Consider the following 20247-nt stretch of genomic DNA (forward strand, 5'->3'; position numbering starts at 1 on the left):
GTTTTGAAATAAAATAAAACCATTGTTGAACATTTTCACGCTATTGTCTGATTATTTATCTAGCCTGGATTTGTTTGCAGCAATAAACAGAAAAAGAGTACATTTTCAATTAAATATATTTATTTGTAAAATCTCTTTATACAAAAAAATACAAGTATATTTTAAAGACCAAATATTACAAAACTAAAGATCATGGGATTTACCCAATCATCTGTTTGGCTCTATCATGCTCACGGTACTAAGACAAAAATGCTTTACAACTTTTTAAAATGTACAAACCCAACCCAAAATGTACAAAAGATGTTATATTGGCAAAATGGTTGCAATCAATTGGATTAGGTATATGCTGGACCTCCATTTTGGAAATGCACCAAAAACCCCATGCTTGTGGACCACAGTACTTTGGTTACAATAATTGCTACTCACATTTCTGTCACATTTTTAGTGTGTGACAAAACACACTGAAGATGCTAGCATGATACATCACCACTATTCATTTCTCTATGTGAACCCTGTGGAGATTCTTTCTTCAGACCATCTGCTATAACTCTCCAGTCTTTTGGGGCGCTGCAGAGGGAAGCCCAACTCCTGTGGTGATTAACTTTCCAAAGCCTTTCCCTTGGGACACTGCATAGGATGAACGACGCTGAAAGGTGCCTCTCTGAAACCACGACTGCAGCTCAACAGACTCATTCTTTGAACTGTGTATCTACATGTGTAAAAAGGAAAATACGGTGAGCATAATCAATAACACGACATGTAATATATGTTAATTAGACAAAGTAAGGATCAACCTTATGTTTGTCAGGGTTTGTTAGCACAACCCCTAAGGCTCTTATGGTTATTGAGGGGAGGACAGCAACAAAGGTGGTCACAAATATGGTCAGCCAAACCTCAGGGGTACTGAAAGCATTTGGTGATGCTCCTGAAAATTCAAGATTCAGGTATTCAATGGGGGTTCAACATTTCAGAAATTCACTATAAAGACTTCTTATATTCTTACATTTTACAACTAAACAGTCTTTTTACACTGCCCTCTGGTGGCCTACATAAATGTGTTTTCATCTAGAATCGTGCAAAAATGTGAGGAAGGGTTCACATGAAAAACATGGAAATTTCAAAGAATTTCGAAACTGATAAAATATTTTAAATAAATTTATAATATAAATAAGGCTAATAATATTTTTTTCTAATATTCATTCTCAGTTAATCTAGAAATAAAATATTAAATCTGTTAAAACTAATATATATATATATATATATATAAGGTAAATAATCATTCATATTCATTTATATAAATATTTTTTAAATTTTCATTAAAAATAATTTTTCTAATATTGATTCTCAGTTCAAAATTATTTAATCAGTTAAAGTTATTTTTAAAATCTATATTATTATTTTTAAAAACCTTTCCAGTCATTTGCAATTACTGGATAAGTCATGGCAACAACTAAAATCATATAGAAATACACATTTTTGTTATTCTAAATTCTACATATATATAAAAAAAAAAAAAAAATATATAATAATATATATATATATATATATATATATATATATATATATATATATATATATATATATATATATATATATATATATATATAAAATGATAAATAAAAATAGCAGCTAAAATGGCTCTTCGCAATTGCTGTTTCCAAAAAAAAAAACCAGATATATAGAAAGTTTACTACTTGATTAAATAGGTATTTTGTCTCTTCATCTAGAGATATGCAATTTATATGAATAATGATCAGTTTACAGACATGATTACCCAGGAAAAAGTAGTCTTTAGGTGAGGCAGTGAAGAGACGAGCGCTATGGAGAGCCAGTGTGGACAAAAAGAACACCGCTAAACTAAAGATGACTGCTGCAATATTCCACTTGGTCCAGAATTTTGTATATAGAATAACCTAAAACCGACAGACACAAAAAAAAAAAAAAAAAAAAAAAAAAAAGAACACAATTTTCACAGGTGTTTTCTCTATAATTGTTTCTAATGCAAATATTGCAGCCTTTGCTTATGCCTTCTAATTACCTCGATGGTGGTGGTGAGCACCACAGACGTTTCCACCGTAATGGCCAAGGTCTGATAATCGAGAGCAGAGTACTGTAATATTCCCATAGGTACGAAGAAGAGGATGATGGAGGTGTAGAAGGAGTAGAGGAGTGTAACGGCCAGAACAAAAGGATTGAAAAGCTGCTTCTTGTGTCCAATCGAGTAGATCTCCGGCCAACGCAGACAGCTCTTGGCACTCACGTCCTATCCCAGAGTCAATGTAAATGGACAGACTGACAGATCAGCTTTTGGATTTGTTGTAATTGGTCAAAATGCTCAGTATTTGGCTTACCTGTTCAAAAAAGCCCATGCACTGTATAGGCAGAGATGTGTACAATGTTGTGTAGAGGCTAATAAACCAGCTCTCGTACATTGGCTGGAAAAGAGAGCAGAAGATGCAGCAAAATAAGCTACTCGTGTCATTTATTATCAGAGAAACAAAACAGCACGCTGATTTAATCTCGAACATATCTCAGTTTGACTGTAATAGCAGATATTTTCTCAGTGCGGTTAGGGTTGGTGGGTGTAAAGTGGATTAAGTGACCTAGTTACTCTATACCTGAGCGCTGAAGCCATTGTAGAAACTGTACCAGATGTGCACCAGAGCAAAAGCAGTGGTTTTGTAGAGGAAATAGCGCAGAAGGATGCAGATGCGATAGTAGGACCAGTGCCCGTGCACCAGCAGCAGCCTGCGGAGGAAGCTGAACTGCGCCAAAGCGAAATCTGCATTCTGCACTGCCTGACTTCCCTCCACACCGCAAAGACCCACGCCAATATGTGCAGCTGATGAATATCAGAGATTATTTATTAGCAATGTGCGAATTTGATTTATTTAGCTGTGAACTAACAAATAATGCATTAAAATAGTTTAAGGATTAATTCACTTTCAAATATAAATTACCTCATGATTCACTCACCCTCAAGCCATCCTAGGTGTATATGACTTTCTTCTTATTGATGAACACAATCAGAGAAATATTAATAATATAATACTCTGACGCATCCAAGCTTTATAATGGCAATGAACAGAGGTCACGGGCATGAGCTGAAGAAAGTTCTTCCATCCACATTCATCCATCATAAACATGTAATTTACACGGCTCCGGGGGGGGGGTTAATAAAGGCCTTCTGAAAGGTAAAAAAAATATATCCATATTTAACAAGTTATGAAGTAAAATATCTAGCTTCCACCAGACCGCCTTCCGTATTCAATGAAGAAAGTGTAAAACTCTTGCAGTTCAAAAAGCTTACGCTACGTTCTACACCTTACCTATTCAACTTACGAAAAAAGCTTAACTGACGTGATGCCAGTTTACACTTTCTTCGTAACTTGAATACAGAAGGTGATCTGGCGGAAGCTAGATATTTTACTTCATAACTAGTTAAATATGTTTTTTTTTTTTTTTTACACAAACGCATTGCTTCACTTCAGAAGGCCTTTATTAACACCCCGGAGCCGTGTGGAGTATGTTTATGATGGATAGATGTGGATGGAAGCACTTTCTTCAGCTCGTACTCTTGAACCCTGTTTACTGCCATTATAAAGCTTGGATACGTCAGGATATTTATTAATATTTCTCTGATTGTGTTCATCAGAAAGAAGAAAGTCATATAGACCTAGGATGGCTTGAGGGTTAGTAAAGCTTGGGGTAATTTTCATTTGAAAGTGAACTAATCCTTTAACTGTTTTGATCAAACAGTGAATTTCTCACTCTTGATCATGTTCACGTCATTGGCGCCATCTCCTATTGCCATGGTAATCGAAGTCGAATGCTTCCTGACCATCTCGACCACTTCGGCCTTTTGTGCCGGTGTCACGCGGCAGCACAGCACAGATTGGCACTGATCGGAGAGAGCAACAAACTTCGCCCCCCATTCTGGCGTTTTGGTCAAATCTAACTGTAATGTACAGAAAACAGATAGTAACACATATTGTGAGATATTATTGCAATTTAAAATAATGGTTTTCTATGTTAATATACGTTAATGAATTTTCTGCATCATTACTCCAGTTTTTAGTGTCACGTGATACTTCAGAAATCATTCTAATATGCTGATTTGATGCTCAAGAAACATTTCATATTTGGATTCTTTGATGAATAAAAATTTACTACTGTCTTCTATCTAGTCCTTTTTTGTCACTTTTGATCAATTTAATGCATTCTTGCTTAACAAAAGTATTAATTTCTTTTTTTGTTTTGATCTCACTGACTTTAAATGCTCACCAGTTCAGGACCCGAGATGACTAGCGCAGCTTTGCTCTTCACTGCTCTCTTGTCTGTGGTCCAAACCTCTGTCTCTTTAGACATGACACGAACATCTGGAGAAGGAGACTCTAGAAGCTGCCTGGAGATGATGACAATAGTCATGTTGTGTTATATACAACGTGTATGTGTATCAGAACATATTCGATGCTTAATAGACAGCTATATTGGCATTATCGTGGACCAAGGAAATGTCACTGTGGGTGTATATCTAGTGTGACGTGACAAAAAAATAGAAAGCAAGCAAAATGGCCAATTGGTTGTAAATCAGTTTGCATACTTCTACTATATGCTTAACTTGTGACAGGTAGCACACACACTTTCAGGCTGCATCCGAAATTGCATTCTTCCCTAATATAATAGTATATGCAATATGTCCGAATTCACAGCATTCATAAAACAGTAGCCGAAAAGTACCTTGATGACTTGCTACTTCAGCCGATATTCTGAAGTGCACCTCCAGAGGACAATTTATTAACCCACAGGAGAGTTGTCAATGAAATGCAGTGAAATTAGACAAATTACGCTGGTTGGCCACATGACAGTGACAACATGGTGAATGTAGTAGGTCTGAATGAAATCATACCACACCAAACATACCTTTTTTTAATTGTTGCAAAGTAATTCAAAAGAAGTACCTACTCCTACAGTATGCGATTTTGGAAACAGCCTGAGTATTGTATTGAGTTTGTATGCTTTGTGTGTCATGTTTTTGAATGAGAGATGGGGGTGGGATTAAATAAGTTTTCTTCTTCCCACTCCGTTTCAAGCTGATATAATATGATTTATTTATTGAAATGATCATAGAAACATGTACCATATTTTGTAAACATGTATGTTATATATATATATATATATATATATATATATATATATATATATATATATATATATATATATATATATAAATCTTGATATATATATTTAAAAATAAATAAATAAATAAAATAAATTTGCATGTATATATATATATCTCTTTGGATACATGCAAATTTATTTTATTAAATGTGTTTTTTTTTAGTTGCTCGAAATAAAGAAAGTATCTACAAAAAGTATGAGTCATAATATTGCGTTAATATTTATATGTTTAATATTTAATGTTATTTCATTTTTAATTATTTGTATTTTTTTAATTATTTATCATTTTTAATAATTATTGTTGTAATATATTTAAATTATTATAATAATAACAACATTTAATTATTACATTTATTAATAAAATTCATTAATACTTATTACTTGATATAATTATACATAAATTAATGATTTTGTTAATTTTATTAGTTAAAATAATAAATTGTATTAATTATTATTATTACCACATTACACATTACACATGGTACAATAAAAAAAAGTTTAGCATACCATTTTCAAAAAATTATGATGTGGGCCAAACTAATACAAATTTTGCTCACTATTTAGCTAGTTTGCAAATTGTGATGTAGCATTTGTCTTGTCGCATGATGCTTGTCACAGTCACAGCTGATTAGGACAAAAGCTCAGTCATATCATTAACATTTCTATTATGCTAATCTATTTTCTGACCTAAGCTCCTCCCCTTGAATCAGGACAGTGTCTGGATCCATCAGTTTGCACGCATATCCCACATTCACAGCCGTTTCTGCTGGTAAGAAGTAGCAGACAACATAAATTTCTTTTCATTTTGCTTCTTCAAACCAACTTATATGTTAAAACACAGCACCTGTTTTGTCTCCGGTCAGCACCCACACCTTCACCCCCGCCCTCCGCAGGGTTGCGATGGTCTCGGGCACACCTTCCTGGAGACGATCCTCAATGGCAGTCACGCCCAACAGCTACATAAAAGGATTGTTTTATAACAGAACGCAACATTCATTTGATCATTTGCCTTAAGTTGACTCCAGGGACAGATTTGTTTCATAATAACTCCCTCTGAGTACCGTTAAGTCTTTTTCCATTTGATCATATATGTCTTCGAGCACGGTCTCCTGGTTACCCATCGATGTGCCCGCCTGACTGAGGGCGCGGCTCCACTCCGTCCACAGGGCTTCAGGAACCGAGCGCACCGCCACACACAGAGTCCTCAGACAGCCCTGAGCAAACAGCTGCCACACATCCAAACACATGAACAACTGCGTCGTACGTAAGCTCTTACTCAACCACGTTTCCTCAAAGTCACCTCACCTCTAGTGCTCTCTCTGTACTCTCCTGAAGTGGCCAGTCCCTCTGAAGCCTCTCCAGAATGACAATATCTGCACCTTTACAGTACAGCTTCAACCGTCCTCCAGGGTCCCGCACTACACACACACCCATACAGTTAAGCCCAAAGAATACTTCGATTTTTAGGTGTACGCAAGGGTATGTGTACTGTGCTCATAATGTAAATTTGCGGATTTTCATCCACCTGTACTGTACACTCAGCTCACATATGTGCCTTGAATTTTTTGGCACCAATTAATTTGTCCACAAGGTGGACCAGACAGTTATTTCACAGTCGAAAAAGAAACAGAAGAGACAGAACAACAGCAAACTACTGGAGACGGCCAACACACTATACTATTTTACAGTTTGGCAAATTGGTGGCAAATTTGTACAATCTCATAGGAACGTTTTTGTATGATCTGCCAACGCCCCACTGACGGTAAGGTTTATGGGTGGACCTTCATGCTCATCTTTTTTCTCGTACTAATTCATATGTAATTGCCAACTCGTAAAATAGTTACGCGTTTTCATGAAGTTGTGTTCAGACAGCAACAATATGCGTTTGTGTTAAAGAGCGCTTGTGTGAAGGGGTTAAGAAAAACACACAACTCCAACTTAAACTAGTACAAAGACATTTTTATCGCTAATACTTTCTGGAGAGAAATAGCTCAGACATTGGACACTGATGAATCTTTCTAGTGCGCATGTGTTCAGCGGACGCTATCAAATGGAGTATACTTTGAAAGGGTACATGTTCGGCTATACAGGTGCTGGTCATATAATTAGAATATCATGAAAAAGTTCATTTTTTTTATTGTAAATTATTTTTAAAAATGAAACTTTCATATATTCTAGATTCCCTACATGTAAAGTAAAACATTTCAAAAGTTTTTTTTTTTTTTAATTTTGATGATTAGAGCGTACAGCTCATGAAAGTCCAAAATCCAGTATCTCAAAATATTAGAATATTTCCTAAGATCAATCAAAAAATGGATTTTCAAAACAGTAAAGTTCAAGTTCTTTAAAGTATGTTCATTTGTACACTCAATACTTGGTCGGCAGCACATATTACAGCAAATGACTTGCTCCTAGCACAAATTACAGCATCAGTGAAGTGTGGCATGGAAGTGATCAGCCTGTGGCACTGCTGAGGCACTATTGACTATTGTTGGATCGACTGTTTCTCATCTTTCTCTTGAAAATATCCCATAGATTCAGGAGTCAGGCATGTTGGCTAGCCAATGAAACACAGTAATATCATGGTCAGCAAACCACTTGGAAGTGGTTTTTGCACTGTGGGCAGGTGCTAAAGTCCTGCTGGAAAAGGAAATCAGCATCTCCATAAAGCTTGTCAGCAGATGGAAGCATAAAGTGCTCCAAAATCTCCTGGAAGATGGCTGCATTGACTTTGCATTTGATCAGACACAATGGACCAACACCAGCAGACGTCACAGCCCCCCAAATCATTACTGACTTCAGAAACTTCACACTAGACTTCAAGCCTCTCCAGGCTTCCTTCAGACTCTGGGACCATGATTTCAACATGAAATGCAAAATTTACTTTTATCTGAAAAGAGGATTTTCGACCACTGTTCACTGTCCAGTTCTTTTTCTCCTTAGCCCAGGTAAGATGCTTCCGACGTTGTTTCTGTTTCAGAAGTGGCTTGGTAGTCCTTTTCCTGAAGATGTCTGAGTGTGGTGACTCTTGATGCGCTGACTCCGGCTTCATTTGACTCATTGTGAAGCTCTCCCAAGTGTTTGAATCGGCTTTACTTGACAGTATTCTCAAGCTTGTGGTCATCCCTGTTGTTTGTGCACCTTTGCCTACCCAATTTCTTCCTTCCAGTCAACTTTGCATTTAATATGCTTTGATACATCACTCTGTAAACAGCCATCCCATTCAGTAATGACCTTCTGTCACGTACTCTCTTTGTGGAGGGTGTCAATGATTGTCTCCTGGACCATTGCCAAGTCAGCAGTCTTCTCCATTAGTGTGGTTTCAAAGAACAAGAGATACCCGGAATTTATACTGTAGGGATGGTCATTTAACGAAACTCAAATGTAAATATTCTAATATTTTGAGATACTGGATTTTGGACTTTCATGAGCTGTATGCTCTAATCATCAAAATTTAAAAAAAAAAAAACTTTTGAAATGTTTTACTTTACATGTAGGGAATCTAGTATAAATGAAAGTTTCATTTTTTTAAAATAATTTACAATAAAAAAAATGAACTTTTTCACAATATTCTAATTATATGACCAGCACCTGTATGTGAACGCTAAGAGTTCACGTCATAACTTAAGTATATTTTGGGTTTTAACTTTAAACTTTTCTTTTTTTTCTTTCTTTTCTTTCTTTTTTTTTTTTTTTTTACAGATATAAAGAAACACAATGTGGTCCAATCAATCAATGTTATTTGGCACTCTACTGGCATTCATTGTAAGGACAAAAACAATTTCTTCTTTTATTTTCCACTGAAGAAAGCAAGTCATACGTTTTTGGAATGAAATGATGACAGAATATTCATTTTAGGGTGAACTATCCATTTAAGAGCAGTTGCTGAAACTCACCCAGCACTGACATGCGTCTCCTCTTGCTGGTAAAGTCCAAAAGGGCCAGGAGCTGATAGTTTCGTGTGAGGCCCATCTCGCTGATGGTTAGAGTCTCACGTGTGCGAGTCAGAAACACCCAACCGAGCTCCCGCGCAGCACAGACCAGAGCTTCCTCATCTGGAGAAGCAGCCTGGTAATGAGGTAAACCTGTATTCACAAAACACAATTGACTTTTTTTGTCATGTCTTTCGATTTTACAATTGTTATAGAGCAATGTAGTAGTCACCTACTGTATTTGTTAATTTTCTTCTTGTTCTTCTTCTGACTGGTTTAAGGTAACAAATAAAAATAAAAAAGGCAGCAGTTTTGAAGTTTTTAAAGCCTCCGGCACCACAACAGCTTGAATGTTACAATACTGTTTAAAAGTTTGGGGTAAGTAAGTTTTGATTTTGAAGCAATTAATATGTTTATTCAGCAAGGACACATTGATTAAAAGTGACAGTAAAGACATATGTAATGTTATGAAAGATTTCTAATTTAAATACTTGCTATTTTGAACTTTCAATTCATCCAAAAAAAAAAAAAAAAAAAAAAAATGCATCATGGTTTCCACAAAAACCATTTTCAACATTGATGATAATAAATGTTTATTAAGCAGCAAAACAGCATATTAGAATGATTTCTTAAGGATCATGTGACACTGAAGACTGGCATAATTATGCTGAAAATTCAGCTTTGCATCACATCACAGGAATAAATTACATTTTAAAACAGTTAGAAAACAGTTCTTTTAAATTGTAAAAATATTTCACAATATTACTGTTTTTACTGTATTTTTGAAGAAAAAAAATAATGCAGCCTTGATGTGCATAAGAGACTTCCACAATGACCCCAAACTTTCAAACAGTAATTATGTTTTTGCTGATAACTTTTAAACTGCATGATCAATAACCAATTCTTTAGACCAAACAGGAAATGAAGCCAAATGTGTGATGCTTTTGCACTGCGACCAATCCTGATGATCTATGTACACTTTGGGGCCCCCAAGTGGTCAAAAGTTGTTTTATTCTAATAAAATCTATTTTATTGCTGCCCCCGTAATTACATCTTGTAGCCATATTTTCATAATTTCACCTTCCTTAACTCTAACAAATACAATGCTGTGATAAATGGTGATAATGGCAGAATAAGTGGCATTTCAACTAACCATCCTTCCATTCGCTCATGACAGTGTGGCAAAGGGCCAGAGCGGTGAAGAACTCCTGGCACTCAGGGCTGCTCCGTTCACGCAGCTTGTCCACCAACCGCTGGTCGGAAAACTTCAGTCCACCACAGGAAAACCGGTTCCAGCTTAAATCTAGCGGCTTGACACAGAAATAAAATAGCTTTAGAAATAAATGCGTGATGTGTTCTATTAGTCTGGATCAGTGGATTAAAACAGGAATAAATTAATGTCTTAAATCCTACCTTTAATTCCCCTGCGATGTCACCTGAACAAACAGACACTTGTCATTATTGACATTTTAAAACACAGAACGCTGAAAAGAGCATCAGAGAAATTGACGGACCGTAAACATGTCCGGCGATGAAGCACTGGCGAAAAAGCAGATGGTTTTGCGTGAGAGTGCCGGTCTTGTCGCTGAGCAGGTGGCCCACCTGACCCAATTCCTCATTCAGGCTGGTTGTGCGGGCCTGAGCAGGGCTGTTATTGTGCTCCCAGTACATCTCAACATCCCAGCCAATCAGGAGACAGTGCACCATGTGGATCAATTCAAATCTGGAGTGGGACAATGAATCAGTGAGCAAACTATTCAGAGATAAAAGGATCTAAATCTCAAAGGAAGGCGTCATGAGAATATGGAGAGCCGCCGTTACGTTATATAGAGAGACATGGGCATAGAAGGACTCAGCAAAATGATGTAGCCCCAGAAGGTGAGGAAGCCCAGGTAGGCAGGAGAGGAGTCACGCTGCAAGGCAGAGACAACTTCGTACCGAGGGGAAACCCTATACTCAAAAACCCCCGCGCCCACAGCCAGCAGGAGAGCCGCTGTCAGCATGAAGAGCAGAATCTGAAACATGATAAACAGTGATTTAGGTAGGGAACTTTTACAGACAGATCCATGATGAGAAACATTTATAAAGAAGACATGTGTGTTAATGTTAAAGTTATGTTTCTTTATTAACTGTACTGACAGAAAATATTAAATAAAAGAAATATTGTATTATTATTAAAAATTAAATAAATAAAATATTATAAATAAAATAAATAAATATATATTATTAAAAAAATAAAACAATTGTTAAAAATAATAATAATAATAATAATAATATTTTTATTCTTCCCCTCTTTCTTTTTCAACAAATGGTCAGTAAAATTCATAAATAATATTGGTTTGTCAATCTCAGGTGGTCAAACTAAATATCAAATATTGCAAAATACTAAAAACATACATAAAAATACAATTTTGCATTCTTGTTATCAAAATTTGTGGCATGTGAAACCCCTAAAACTATGTGTTTTTTAGTTTCTTTCCAGAAACAAACATTTAATTTATTTTAGTATTTGGAATATTAGCATTTAGTAATATTTATACGGTTTATATAAACAGAAAGGGAAACAACATTGCAAATTTAAATTAGAAAATGGAATGGAGATTATTTAAATGTCTTCCCACTTATATTTTTGGTAAATTAGTTTAAGTATTTCTTACTACAATTAATCGAATAACTGATTATGTAAAAATATGATATGATATTTACATCTGATTTTAATTGTTCTATATAGGGGTGATTACATACATTCGATGCACTTAAAGCAAGCTACTATTCACGCTAGGCCAATTTTATGTTAGATAATAGTTGATATAGAAACTTAAATTATAAAATATAGAAACTATATCAACTAAGACCCTCAAAGTTTCTTCCTCTCTCTTACCACCAACACGGTTTTATTTAGTAATATTTCCACCCGAGTTTTCTTCAGTTTCAGACGGCCACAGTTTTGCAGAATTTTACTATCCGAGCCTGTTGAGGTCAAAGAAATACATTTAATTTTTCATCCGTCTTAGGCTATTTCTACGGAATCCCTTAAGGGACATGATGATGGAAAAAATATGAGATGGGAGGAAAAAAAACAAAAACATTTTAAATGCTTTTGCATTCTCTCGCAAAAGTTTGCTTTCACCTAAGAAACTTTGCGTTCACTCGCAAAGAACTCAAAAGTTTTTTGAGCGAAGGTTTCTCAAGGCAATGCAAAATATTGGCGAGAGATTGCAAAAGCATTGACATATTTTTTTACATCACCATGCCCTTTTTAGCGGTTCCATACATTTCCACCAGTAGTCAACATTCATTTTAATATCACAAATTTGACTTACCCGTGTATATAGCCAGTCCATAGGCTGTGTCTGTGTTTCGCAGTACAGTTCCTCGGAGGAGCAGGTGGTCTGTGTCCAGAAGGTGGCGCTCTCCTTTCCAATGTAACTCACCTTTGAAAGAATGCAGGTTACCATTTGGTTCCTCACACCACACAATACCTAAGGTAAGAAAGAGAGAGAACGAAAGTTCCAAGGGTAAAAGAAATGAATAGAAAGCTTATCTTTTGGTCACTACGAATGAATGACTCCAATGTTTGCCCAAAGGGTCCATACAAACCATCAAAAGCTCCCAGGTTTTGCTTAGCTGAATCTCCATTCAGCTCAGTATGGGTTACAGTCAGAGCCTGGCGAAACTTCAAGTTGGTTTCTCTGCAAACAGCAGAATAATACAGTGAAACCATGATGCCACATTTTCCACAACATTTATATATTTGAAGGGTTTTTCACCATAACATACAAGTTCATTACAAACAACAGTTTATAGAACTGCTGAATATCACAGTGACCATTTGTTTATCTTTTTTTTTTTTTGTGATGTCATTTTGAGTAGTTTAGCCCAAACAGCTGAATAATACAGTGAAACCATGCTACATTAGCATTAGAGCTAATTTTCCACAACATGTATCGAGTTTTTTTTCGTTATAATATAAGAATCAACAGTATATAGAACTGCTTTGAATATCACAGTGACCATTTTTGTTTATAATTTTTGTGTGTTATGCCATTCTGAGTAGGTTATCAGTTTAGCTGCTGTGAGAAGTTCTGACGTCTGTCCAGGGTGAGATGCACTTCTTACCCATCAATGTCTGCTGTTTCTACATAGCAAAGGCTGTGTGGCTCAGTGCTGCACAAGAGTAGCAGATCTGCCTGGGATAACCAACAGGAGAAACTTTATGGTTGTCAAATGTAGCTAAACATGTCTGTAGTTAACCTGAGGGTAGGAAATGAATTCGTCCATTCCCTACAAATAACCTAGTGCAAAGAAATTCATATCTAAGTGTGATTTAAGTGTCCAAATACTTTTTATGGGCTGCTGTAGCTGGGTTAGAAACACAGATGCACAGACTCACAGGTATGACCTGGTCCTTATGAATCCGGAGAATGTTACCAACACGTACGTCTTTCCACTTAACAGTTTTGAAGCTGCAAAAGAGAAATTCAAGAGAGGAAGACTATTTCAGCTAAACTCAGATGATGATGATGATGATGCGTTTGTTTTGTTTCTGAGCTTTGTTCTCAACTATCTCAAGGCCAGTATTACTCACCCCTCAGGAGTGAGAATGTCACATGGGCGCTGGTTAATTTGCGCATCACTGCGTCGTCGGCCCTGAGAGACGTAGGAGAGGAGGGAGTATGTTGTATAGATGTGGGAGTGAGGGGAAAATGGCCGAAAACTGAGATACTACTGGTCTTCAAACTTATATATAAAAGTGATAGGAGCTTAAAAGTATCAGTTGAGAGACTGACAAGAATTGAAAGACTCACCACGTCAGTAGCCAGATCTTTAAATCCACGCACAAGCAAAACAAACAGCAAAGGAATCATTGTGCTGTACCAAGGAATGGTTGCAATTATAGGAACACTCTGTAAATGAAACCAAAGATGTTCAAAACAGCTTAAATTTTCATTTGTATTATGAAACTTATTGAAACATATGTATTTATATAATTACATACGATGCATTGTTATTAAGTGTGTATAATTTATATATTATACACATGCATACATACATACACATACATATACACACACACACACACACACACACACACACACACACACAGAAGTCATTAGTCATTAAAACACCAAAATCTTAAATTTTATATTACATTTTAAAACAAAGAAACACATTTTACATCATGTACAATTAATGAGAAATATTTAATATTCTGCACTCAATGAAGAACTGTGGATCTGTTTATAGTCTACAGACATGTGCGTATTTGTAAGCATAAAATATGGGCTCATTTACATATTTTGGGAAGATTAAATAGGTTAAAATTAAAGATATAAGATATTGTGAAGTATGGAGCTAATTCATCATGCCAGTTCCAATACAGTCTCAAATGGGGTCAAGAATAAAGGATATCATTGCCAATAATAAAGTTGTCAAGTACACCAAGATTTATCAATTGAAACTCAAATATTTACTCTTTACAAATTAAGTGATCTTTTTATGATTTCTCATTCATCTAATTTATTGTAAGGGTGTTTGCCATTTTCAGCCATTCCAGTCTTTTTCAAACAGCAGATGTTTTCGACTCACTATTTGCAAAAGAGCATGTGTCATTCATCATGAACTTGAGCGGCCACCTTGAACTCAGTATTCATAGGAAAAATAGTGCTAGTCAAATATTCTTCATGGGTTTAGTATTTAAACGTAACTCAGCTGCATGAATCTTTGTATCACAGAGATGGGTTAAAAACAACTCCACAAACCTGCAAGACCACAATAAGTAGGAAGAAAAGATTCGCCACTCGTTGGAACTGTTCATACAGGTTAAGGGGCAAAAAGGTCAGTGGGGTGTATTTGTAGCTCCGCACCACATTGTCCTGGCAACAAAACCCATTAGGAACTTGTCAAGCAGTGAATAAAACTGGTACTTGCATTCACACCACTAGAAACATCAACATATGAAGCTGAAGGCAGCCCAAAGGTATCAATTGTTGTGTAATGCTTCCATAACTACTTCTCCCTAGCCAATATGAATCAAAAAGCTTTCTCACGTACAGCGTAGCGCCCCCAGCGGAAACAGAGGAAAGATTTGCGGCGACAGGACTGATGAAAATGATGGCCGTTGGCCCGCACCTCCCAACTGACTCCTGAGGGGTTAAAGTAAAGAAAAGATGATTGAACATCACATCATCCAAAGTGTTCTATGTTAGAAAGGAATCATTCTGCAAAAATGCAAATTCTGGGCCTCTTCTTAGCATCAGAGATTTCCAGACCCACTCAACGTACTTGCTTTAATTGTGTGCTTGAAAGGTTACTTCTTTTTTTCCTCTCAGTACTAAACACACAGCCAGATCTAGTTCATCTTCAGCCCAGAGAAGGAAAACGTCACAACTAAACCGGGTTTAGATATTTATTGCAATAATAATAAGAAGAAGAAAAGACCTTTTCTGTTTCTACTGCATGTAAAATAGGCAGGTTAAATCAGGTTCAACCAATCAGGTAATCAAATAATAATTAATAATGCATGTTGTGGACATTTTCTATAAAAAGCATGCATTTAATACATAATTTCCTGGAGTGGTTTACAGAATTTTGTAATTACTATTGTAATTATTTTAGAATGCATCCAAGCTTCTCACAAATGACCCACAAAATATTCTGAGTTTTGTGGAAATGCTCAGATGTTGGTCTGTCTTAACTCTTGCCATTTGTCAAGAAAACCTAAAACTGAATTTTGAATGTGTAGGATATCTATGCCATTGTAGATTATAGAATACTATATAATGCATTTTAGTTTTCAGTTCATTTTGGACAAGTTGAATCTCAGCATATAAAGGAATAATAATATAAGTGGTTTGAAAGATAAAAGCATGTCAGTAATAACCAACCTCTCTCATTCTTGCTACCGGCCATGATGGAGTAATACACAGAGACTGAGACTGTTGTGGAAAGAAGGATGAAAGCCATATTAACAGAGGTCAGTTGACAGTGGCCAGTCTCACAGGCACTTGCATAAAATCTGTTATTCATTAGACTGTTTCCATGCTCACCTGGGACAAATAGACAGTAAGTGTCATCAAACAACTAGCATTCATTTATTTATGTTATAATATATTTATTTAAAAATATATATAATTTAGTTGCATTTAAAAAAAAAAATGTTTGTACATTTTATTTATCAAAATATATAGTTGTTTATAAATATTAAATACAAATATAAAAAAATAATATATAATATAAAAATATTTAAGTTATTATATAATTATAATATACTGACATACTACATAAATTAAATGAATGAAGGAATAAATATAAATTAATAAAATATTTAAAATGTATTATATAAATAATCAAACATACACCATTAAATTGATCAAGGAAATGTATATAAATATAAAATGAAACGGTACTATTTCATCCCCGGTGCATGAAATTAATACCACAGAACCTTTTCCTGGAGTATATGACAAATGCACACGTGATGAATTATGAACAGATTCAGAGGCATGTGAACACTGAGGAATATCTAAATTTGCATCACCTGTCCCATTCCTGACTTTGGGAACTAACTATACTATACAATCCATCAAGAAAAAGAGACACAGTAACACTAAGTGTCATGCCTGATTAATAAAACTAAGTGCTAAACTGTGAACACTGGGGAGTTTCACCCACAAAACACCTCACCTGCTTACTGTTTTTTGTTCCTTGATAACAGATCCCAAAGGGTTCACTTTCCGTGCTCTTCTCCCCAGCGTCTCATCCAGGTAAATCACAGTTCCAGGTGTTCCTCGCGCCAACAAACCCCTGAGTCTCATGTATATGTTACCGCATTTGTTAAATAATGTCTTTTTCGCTCTTCTGTTTATCTCTAGTGTTGTGTTTAAACTCCTCTCAAACCTCATTCTCTCGTGCTCTTTCTCCTCCCTCTCCCTATCTCCTCCCTCTCAAATGCACGACTGGGGAATTTGTGCAAATGCGCTCCACCAGGGAAAGGAGGGGACTGGAACTCGATATGCAGCAGAACAGGTGGGAAAATAAGCGGAGAGAAAAAAGAAGGGAATATAATGGAACATATAAGGGGGCAAATTAGGATGGGAAAGGTAGTTAACTAAGCAATAAGACTTAAGTTCACAACGCTATTTCGTAAAACAAATAGTTGTAAAAATCCGTGTTTGCTGTCAATAAATCCCTTGGTATTTTATTGACACAACCAGTTGTGTAAGCGATGAAGATGTCGTTTTAAATAGCGTTCTAAATGTAAAAGAATAGCAGAGTTCAGACCACAATTATAACGATAACGGCACAGAGAAACGATGTTGTTCGAATCGCTTTTGAGCTGATGAACAACAGCCAATCAGAATCCTCCTGATTTTGAAGAGCTCGAGCATTTAAAGCAGTAAACGACATAACTGCAGCGCGTGCTTAAAATAAACAGAACGTTATCGTGCGTTTGGTGTAGATGCTAATATATTATCGTTTTAGTTATCATTATTGGTGTGCAGGCCTTAACAATAACGAAAACGATATAGTTTACAAAAATAAATGCTAAAGAAATCCAGAGTCCACTATAACGATAGATAGTCTCAGCCTCAGACATCACTCCCACGGACTGTTGGCTGAACGTCTGATACATATGGCACTTATCTGGAAACACTTCAGGAGTTTCGAAGTCGTCGTCTGGTTGGTTGAATTATATAGGATGTCCAGGAGACCCATGTGTCGCGTTGTTTAACAGTCCGTCTGGAAACAAATACTGTGACGCTAACTCCCCCCATGGAAGAAGAAGGTGGTCGTGTTTACAAGCGCTTAGCAGGATCAACTAAACGCTGGATTTTCAAAAGCATGTAAAGTTCACGGCTCCATTGTTGCAGTAAACTTGCACAACATTCTTGAATTAATAATTTATAGGTGCACGTCGGTCTGTTATTGTAGGGACATCGACATTACATTTTCACGCCCCTAAACATGATGCGGAACAAAACAAACTGTTTGTTTGCGTTACATGTCAGTCAAACGTCCTCTTGGTTGGTCCTTGGCCAATGAACGCTGCGATAGAGTCCAGACCTTCTGCCGTCAGTCTGAACTCTGAAGGTCTGGCTATGCGAGACTAGAGAGCAGAAGACTCCATATGCTTTTGAATCAGTACTTCGATGTCACACGCCGATCGGTCTACAAAGCGCCTAAATTAAAATCAGCAGAGAGGAACGATATCGGTGGAATCACTTGAAGGATAAAAACATTGACAGCAAATCAGAATCTACCTGACTTTAAAGAGCTTGAGAATTTAAAGCAGTTGACAACATTATAATAAACAGAACAATAATGGTATACCTTGGTGTGGACTCTAATATAGTTAACATTATAGTTAGGGTAGAGTGTTTATCCCAAAATAACCACTAGATAATGTCAAAATACATTTTTGTTGCAACTATGGACTACATTGACAAGAGTGATGTAGAAGTATTTACAGTGATGCTTACACTGTCTTACTAGTGAAAACATTGATCAATCTTAGTGAAATTCATTCATGCGCATTACTGAAATGAGAAAAGATTTCAGTAGATGATGAGAGCTAATTTCACTAGAAGAGGAAGCTGTGGCTGCACTTCCGTTTAATTTGGCGCGTCTCAACTCTCAACAACTCTTAGGCAATGGCAGATAGTCGTAACGAGTTGTATAGGAAGCCATTCACACTGAAAGTCTTTTTCAGTAATGCGTATGAATGAATTTCACTAAGGTTGATCAATGTTTTTCATTTTACTAGTGTTTATAGGTCTTTTTCAGCTATGCATATGAATGAATTTCACTAAGGTTGATTAATGTTTTTCTGTTTCACTAGTGTTTGTAAGAGGCTTTTCAATACGGCCCCTCATCGTTTTAAAGCTTGTTGTTTTGTAGAGCATCACAGTTATATATGATATGAGAATACTAAGGCCTGTAGATGGGGAGTACATGTTATTTAAGGAAAATATAATTATATTTTCAGAATGACAAAAAAAAAAAAAAATCAAACATAGTCTGTGGGGTAAAACACCCCCCTTCCCACTATCATAATTACTATAGTTACTCTGTTCTGAACATCGAATCCTTTGTTTTTCAATCAAATGTAATCTAACTAGGTGGTTGAAAAATAAAAATTTGGACTTTATATTTAAAAATTACCTCAAGTTAGCATCAGGTAGCTAGTTAGCTAGCCAGTTAGCATCAGCTAATAATATTTTTAAATAAGATATTATAATTTTGTAAATCATAATTACTGATTATATTCTTTTTAATTTTAAAGCTAAAAATGCCTGCACTCTGATTTTGCTGTAAAAGTATAAAGCAACTTGCTTTGTCAGACTGGGGGCATTTTACCCCACCCATAGAGCAAAATGCCCCCTTGATACAAATTTAATTTTTGTTAAAAATCTAAAAACATGAAAACTCTGGACATTCTTCATACTTGGTTTATAATTTATGTCATTGTCACGAAAACTGTGATAGCTAATCTGGACACATTTAACTTTTGTTTCACAGAAAAAAAGAAAGTCCTTAAGGGGGGCGTTTTTGCCTACCCTACCCTATCATTCTTGATGTGAACAGGCTTTAATACGAGAGACTGAGCACCGGTTTCGTTTCAGGTAGGCTACCCAGATAAGTGATGTGACATACAGTGCTGGAATGGTCAACAGCAAATATTAGGAAATATATGACTTGATTTAAAAGAAAAGGAGTTTAGTGAGCTAACAAGTAGCTAAATTTATAAATAAATGTATAAATAGAGAAAATACAAAAAATATGAGAGCATTATGGGGATACAAACAGCAGACATTTATGTTCTATATAGTCATTGGAAAATATCATGTATTTTTCATCAAAACATCCTACAATGGTTGAGTCATTTGTTGTCAAAACAGCATAAAGGGTGTGCTTATATTGAATCAGAGGGATGAAAAAGCATGATGATATGTCTTCAGAATAGCATATCATTAATTTTATATTTCCATATGCAGTGTGCATACTGTCCACAGTTCTGCATGCATGGACTACATTTGCCTAAATATGCACTAGAGAACAAACAATGTAAAGAATACTATTTTCCACAATACAACATGCTCGACTTGACCTTTTGCACTTGTCAGCCTATAGG

General features: G+C 35.8%; 1 protein-coding gene across 2 annotated transcripts; it reads right to left on the minus strand.

The window, feature by feature from the left end:
- Nucleotides 1-102: 102 nt before the first annotated feature.
- On the minus strand, nt 103-17026 carry atp8b3 (ATPase phospholipid transporting 8B3). 2 transcript variants are annotated; one of them, XM_048183007.1, is made up of 28 exons: nt 16800-17026; nt 16001-16051; nt 15168-15259; nt 14876-14989; nt 13922-14020; nt 13702-13763; nt 13507-13579; nt 13233-13303; nt 12714-12805; nt 12437-12595; nt 11995-12083; nt 10935-11128; nt 10628-10836; nt 10527-10549; nt 10267-10423; nt 9078-9266; nt 6487-6599; nt 6243-6407; nt 6026-6137; nt 5869-5944; nt 4285-4405; nt 3772-3958; nt 2619-2842; nt 2352-2435; nt 2039-2263; nt 1775-1913; nt 795-925; nt 103-709 (listed from the first exon to the last, which is right to left on the minus strand). In XM_048183007.1, exons 2-28 carry the CDS (start codon nt 16023-16025, stop codon nt 542-544), a joined length of 3393 nt encoding a protein of 1130 aa, XP_048038964.1. In that variant the 5' UTR covers nt 16026-16051; nt 16800-17026; the 3' UTR covers nt 103-541. The 2 variants fall into 2 exon arrangements, with proteins under 2 accessions (XP_048038964.1, XP_048038963.1); XM_048183006.1 differs by having other exon boundaries at nt 5869-5947.
- Nucleotides 17027-20247: the final 3221 nt, after the last annotated feature.

This window comes from Megalobrama amblycephala, linkage group LG2 (assembly GCF_018812025.1).
Source record: "Megalobrama amblycephala isolate DHTTF-2021 linkage group LG2, ASM1881202v1, whole genome shotgun sequence".
Classification (NCBI taxonomy): domain Eukaryota; kingdom Metazoa; phylum Chordata; class Actinopteri; order Cypriniformes; family Xenocyprididae; genus Megalobrama; species Megalobrama amblycephala.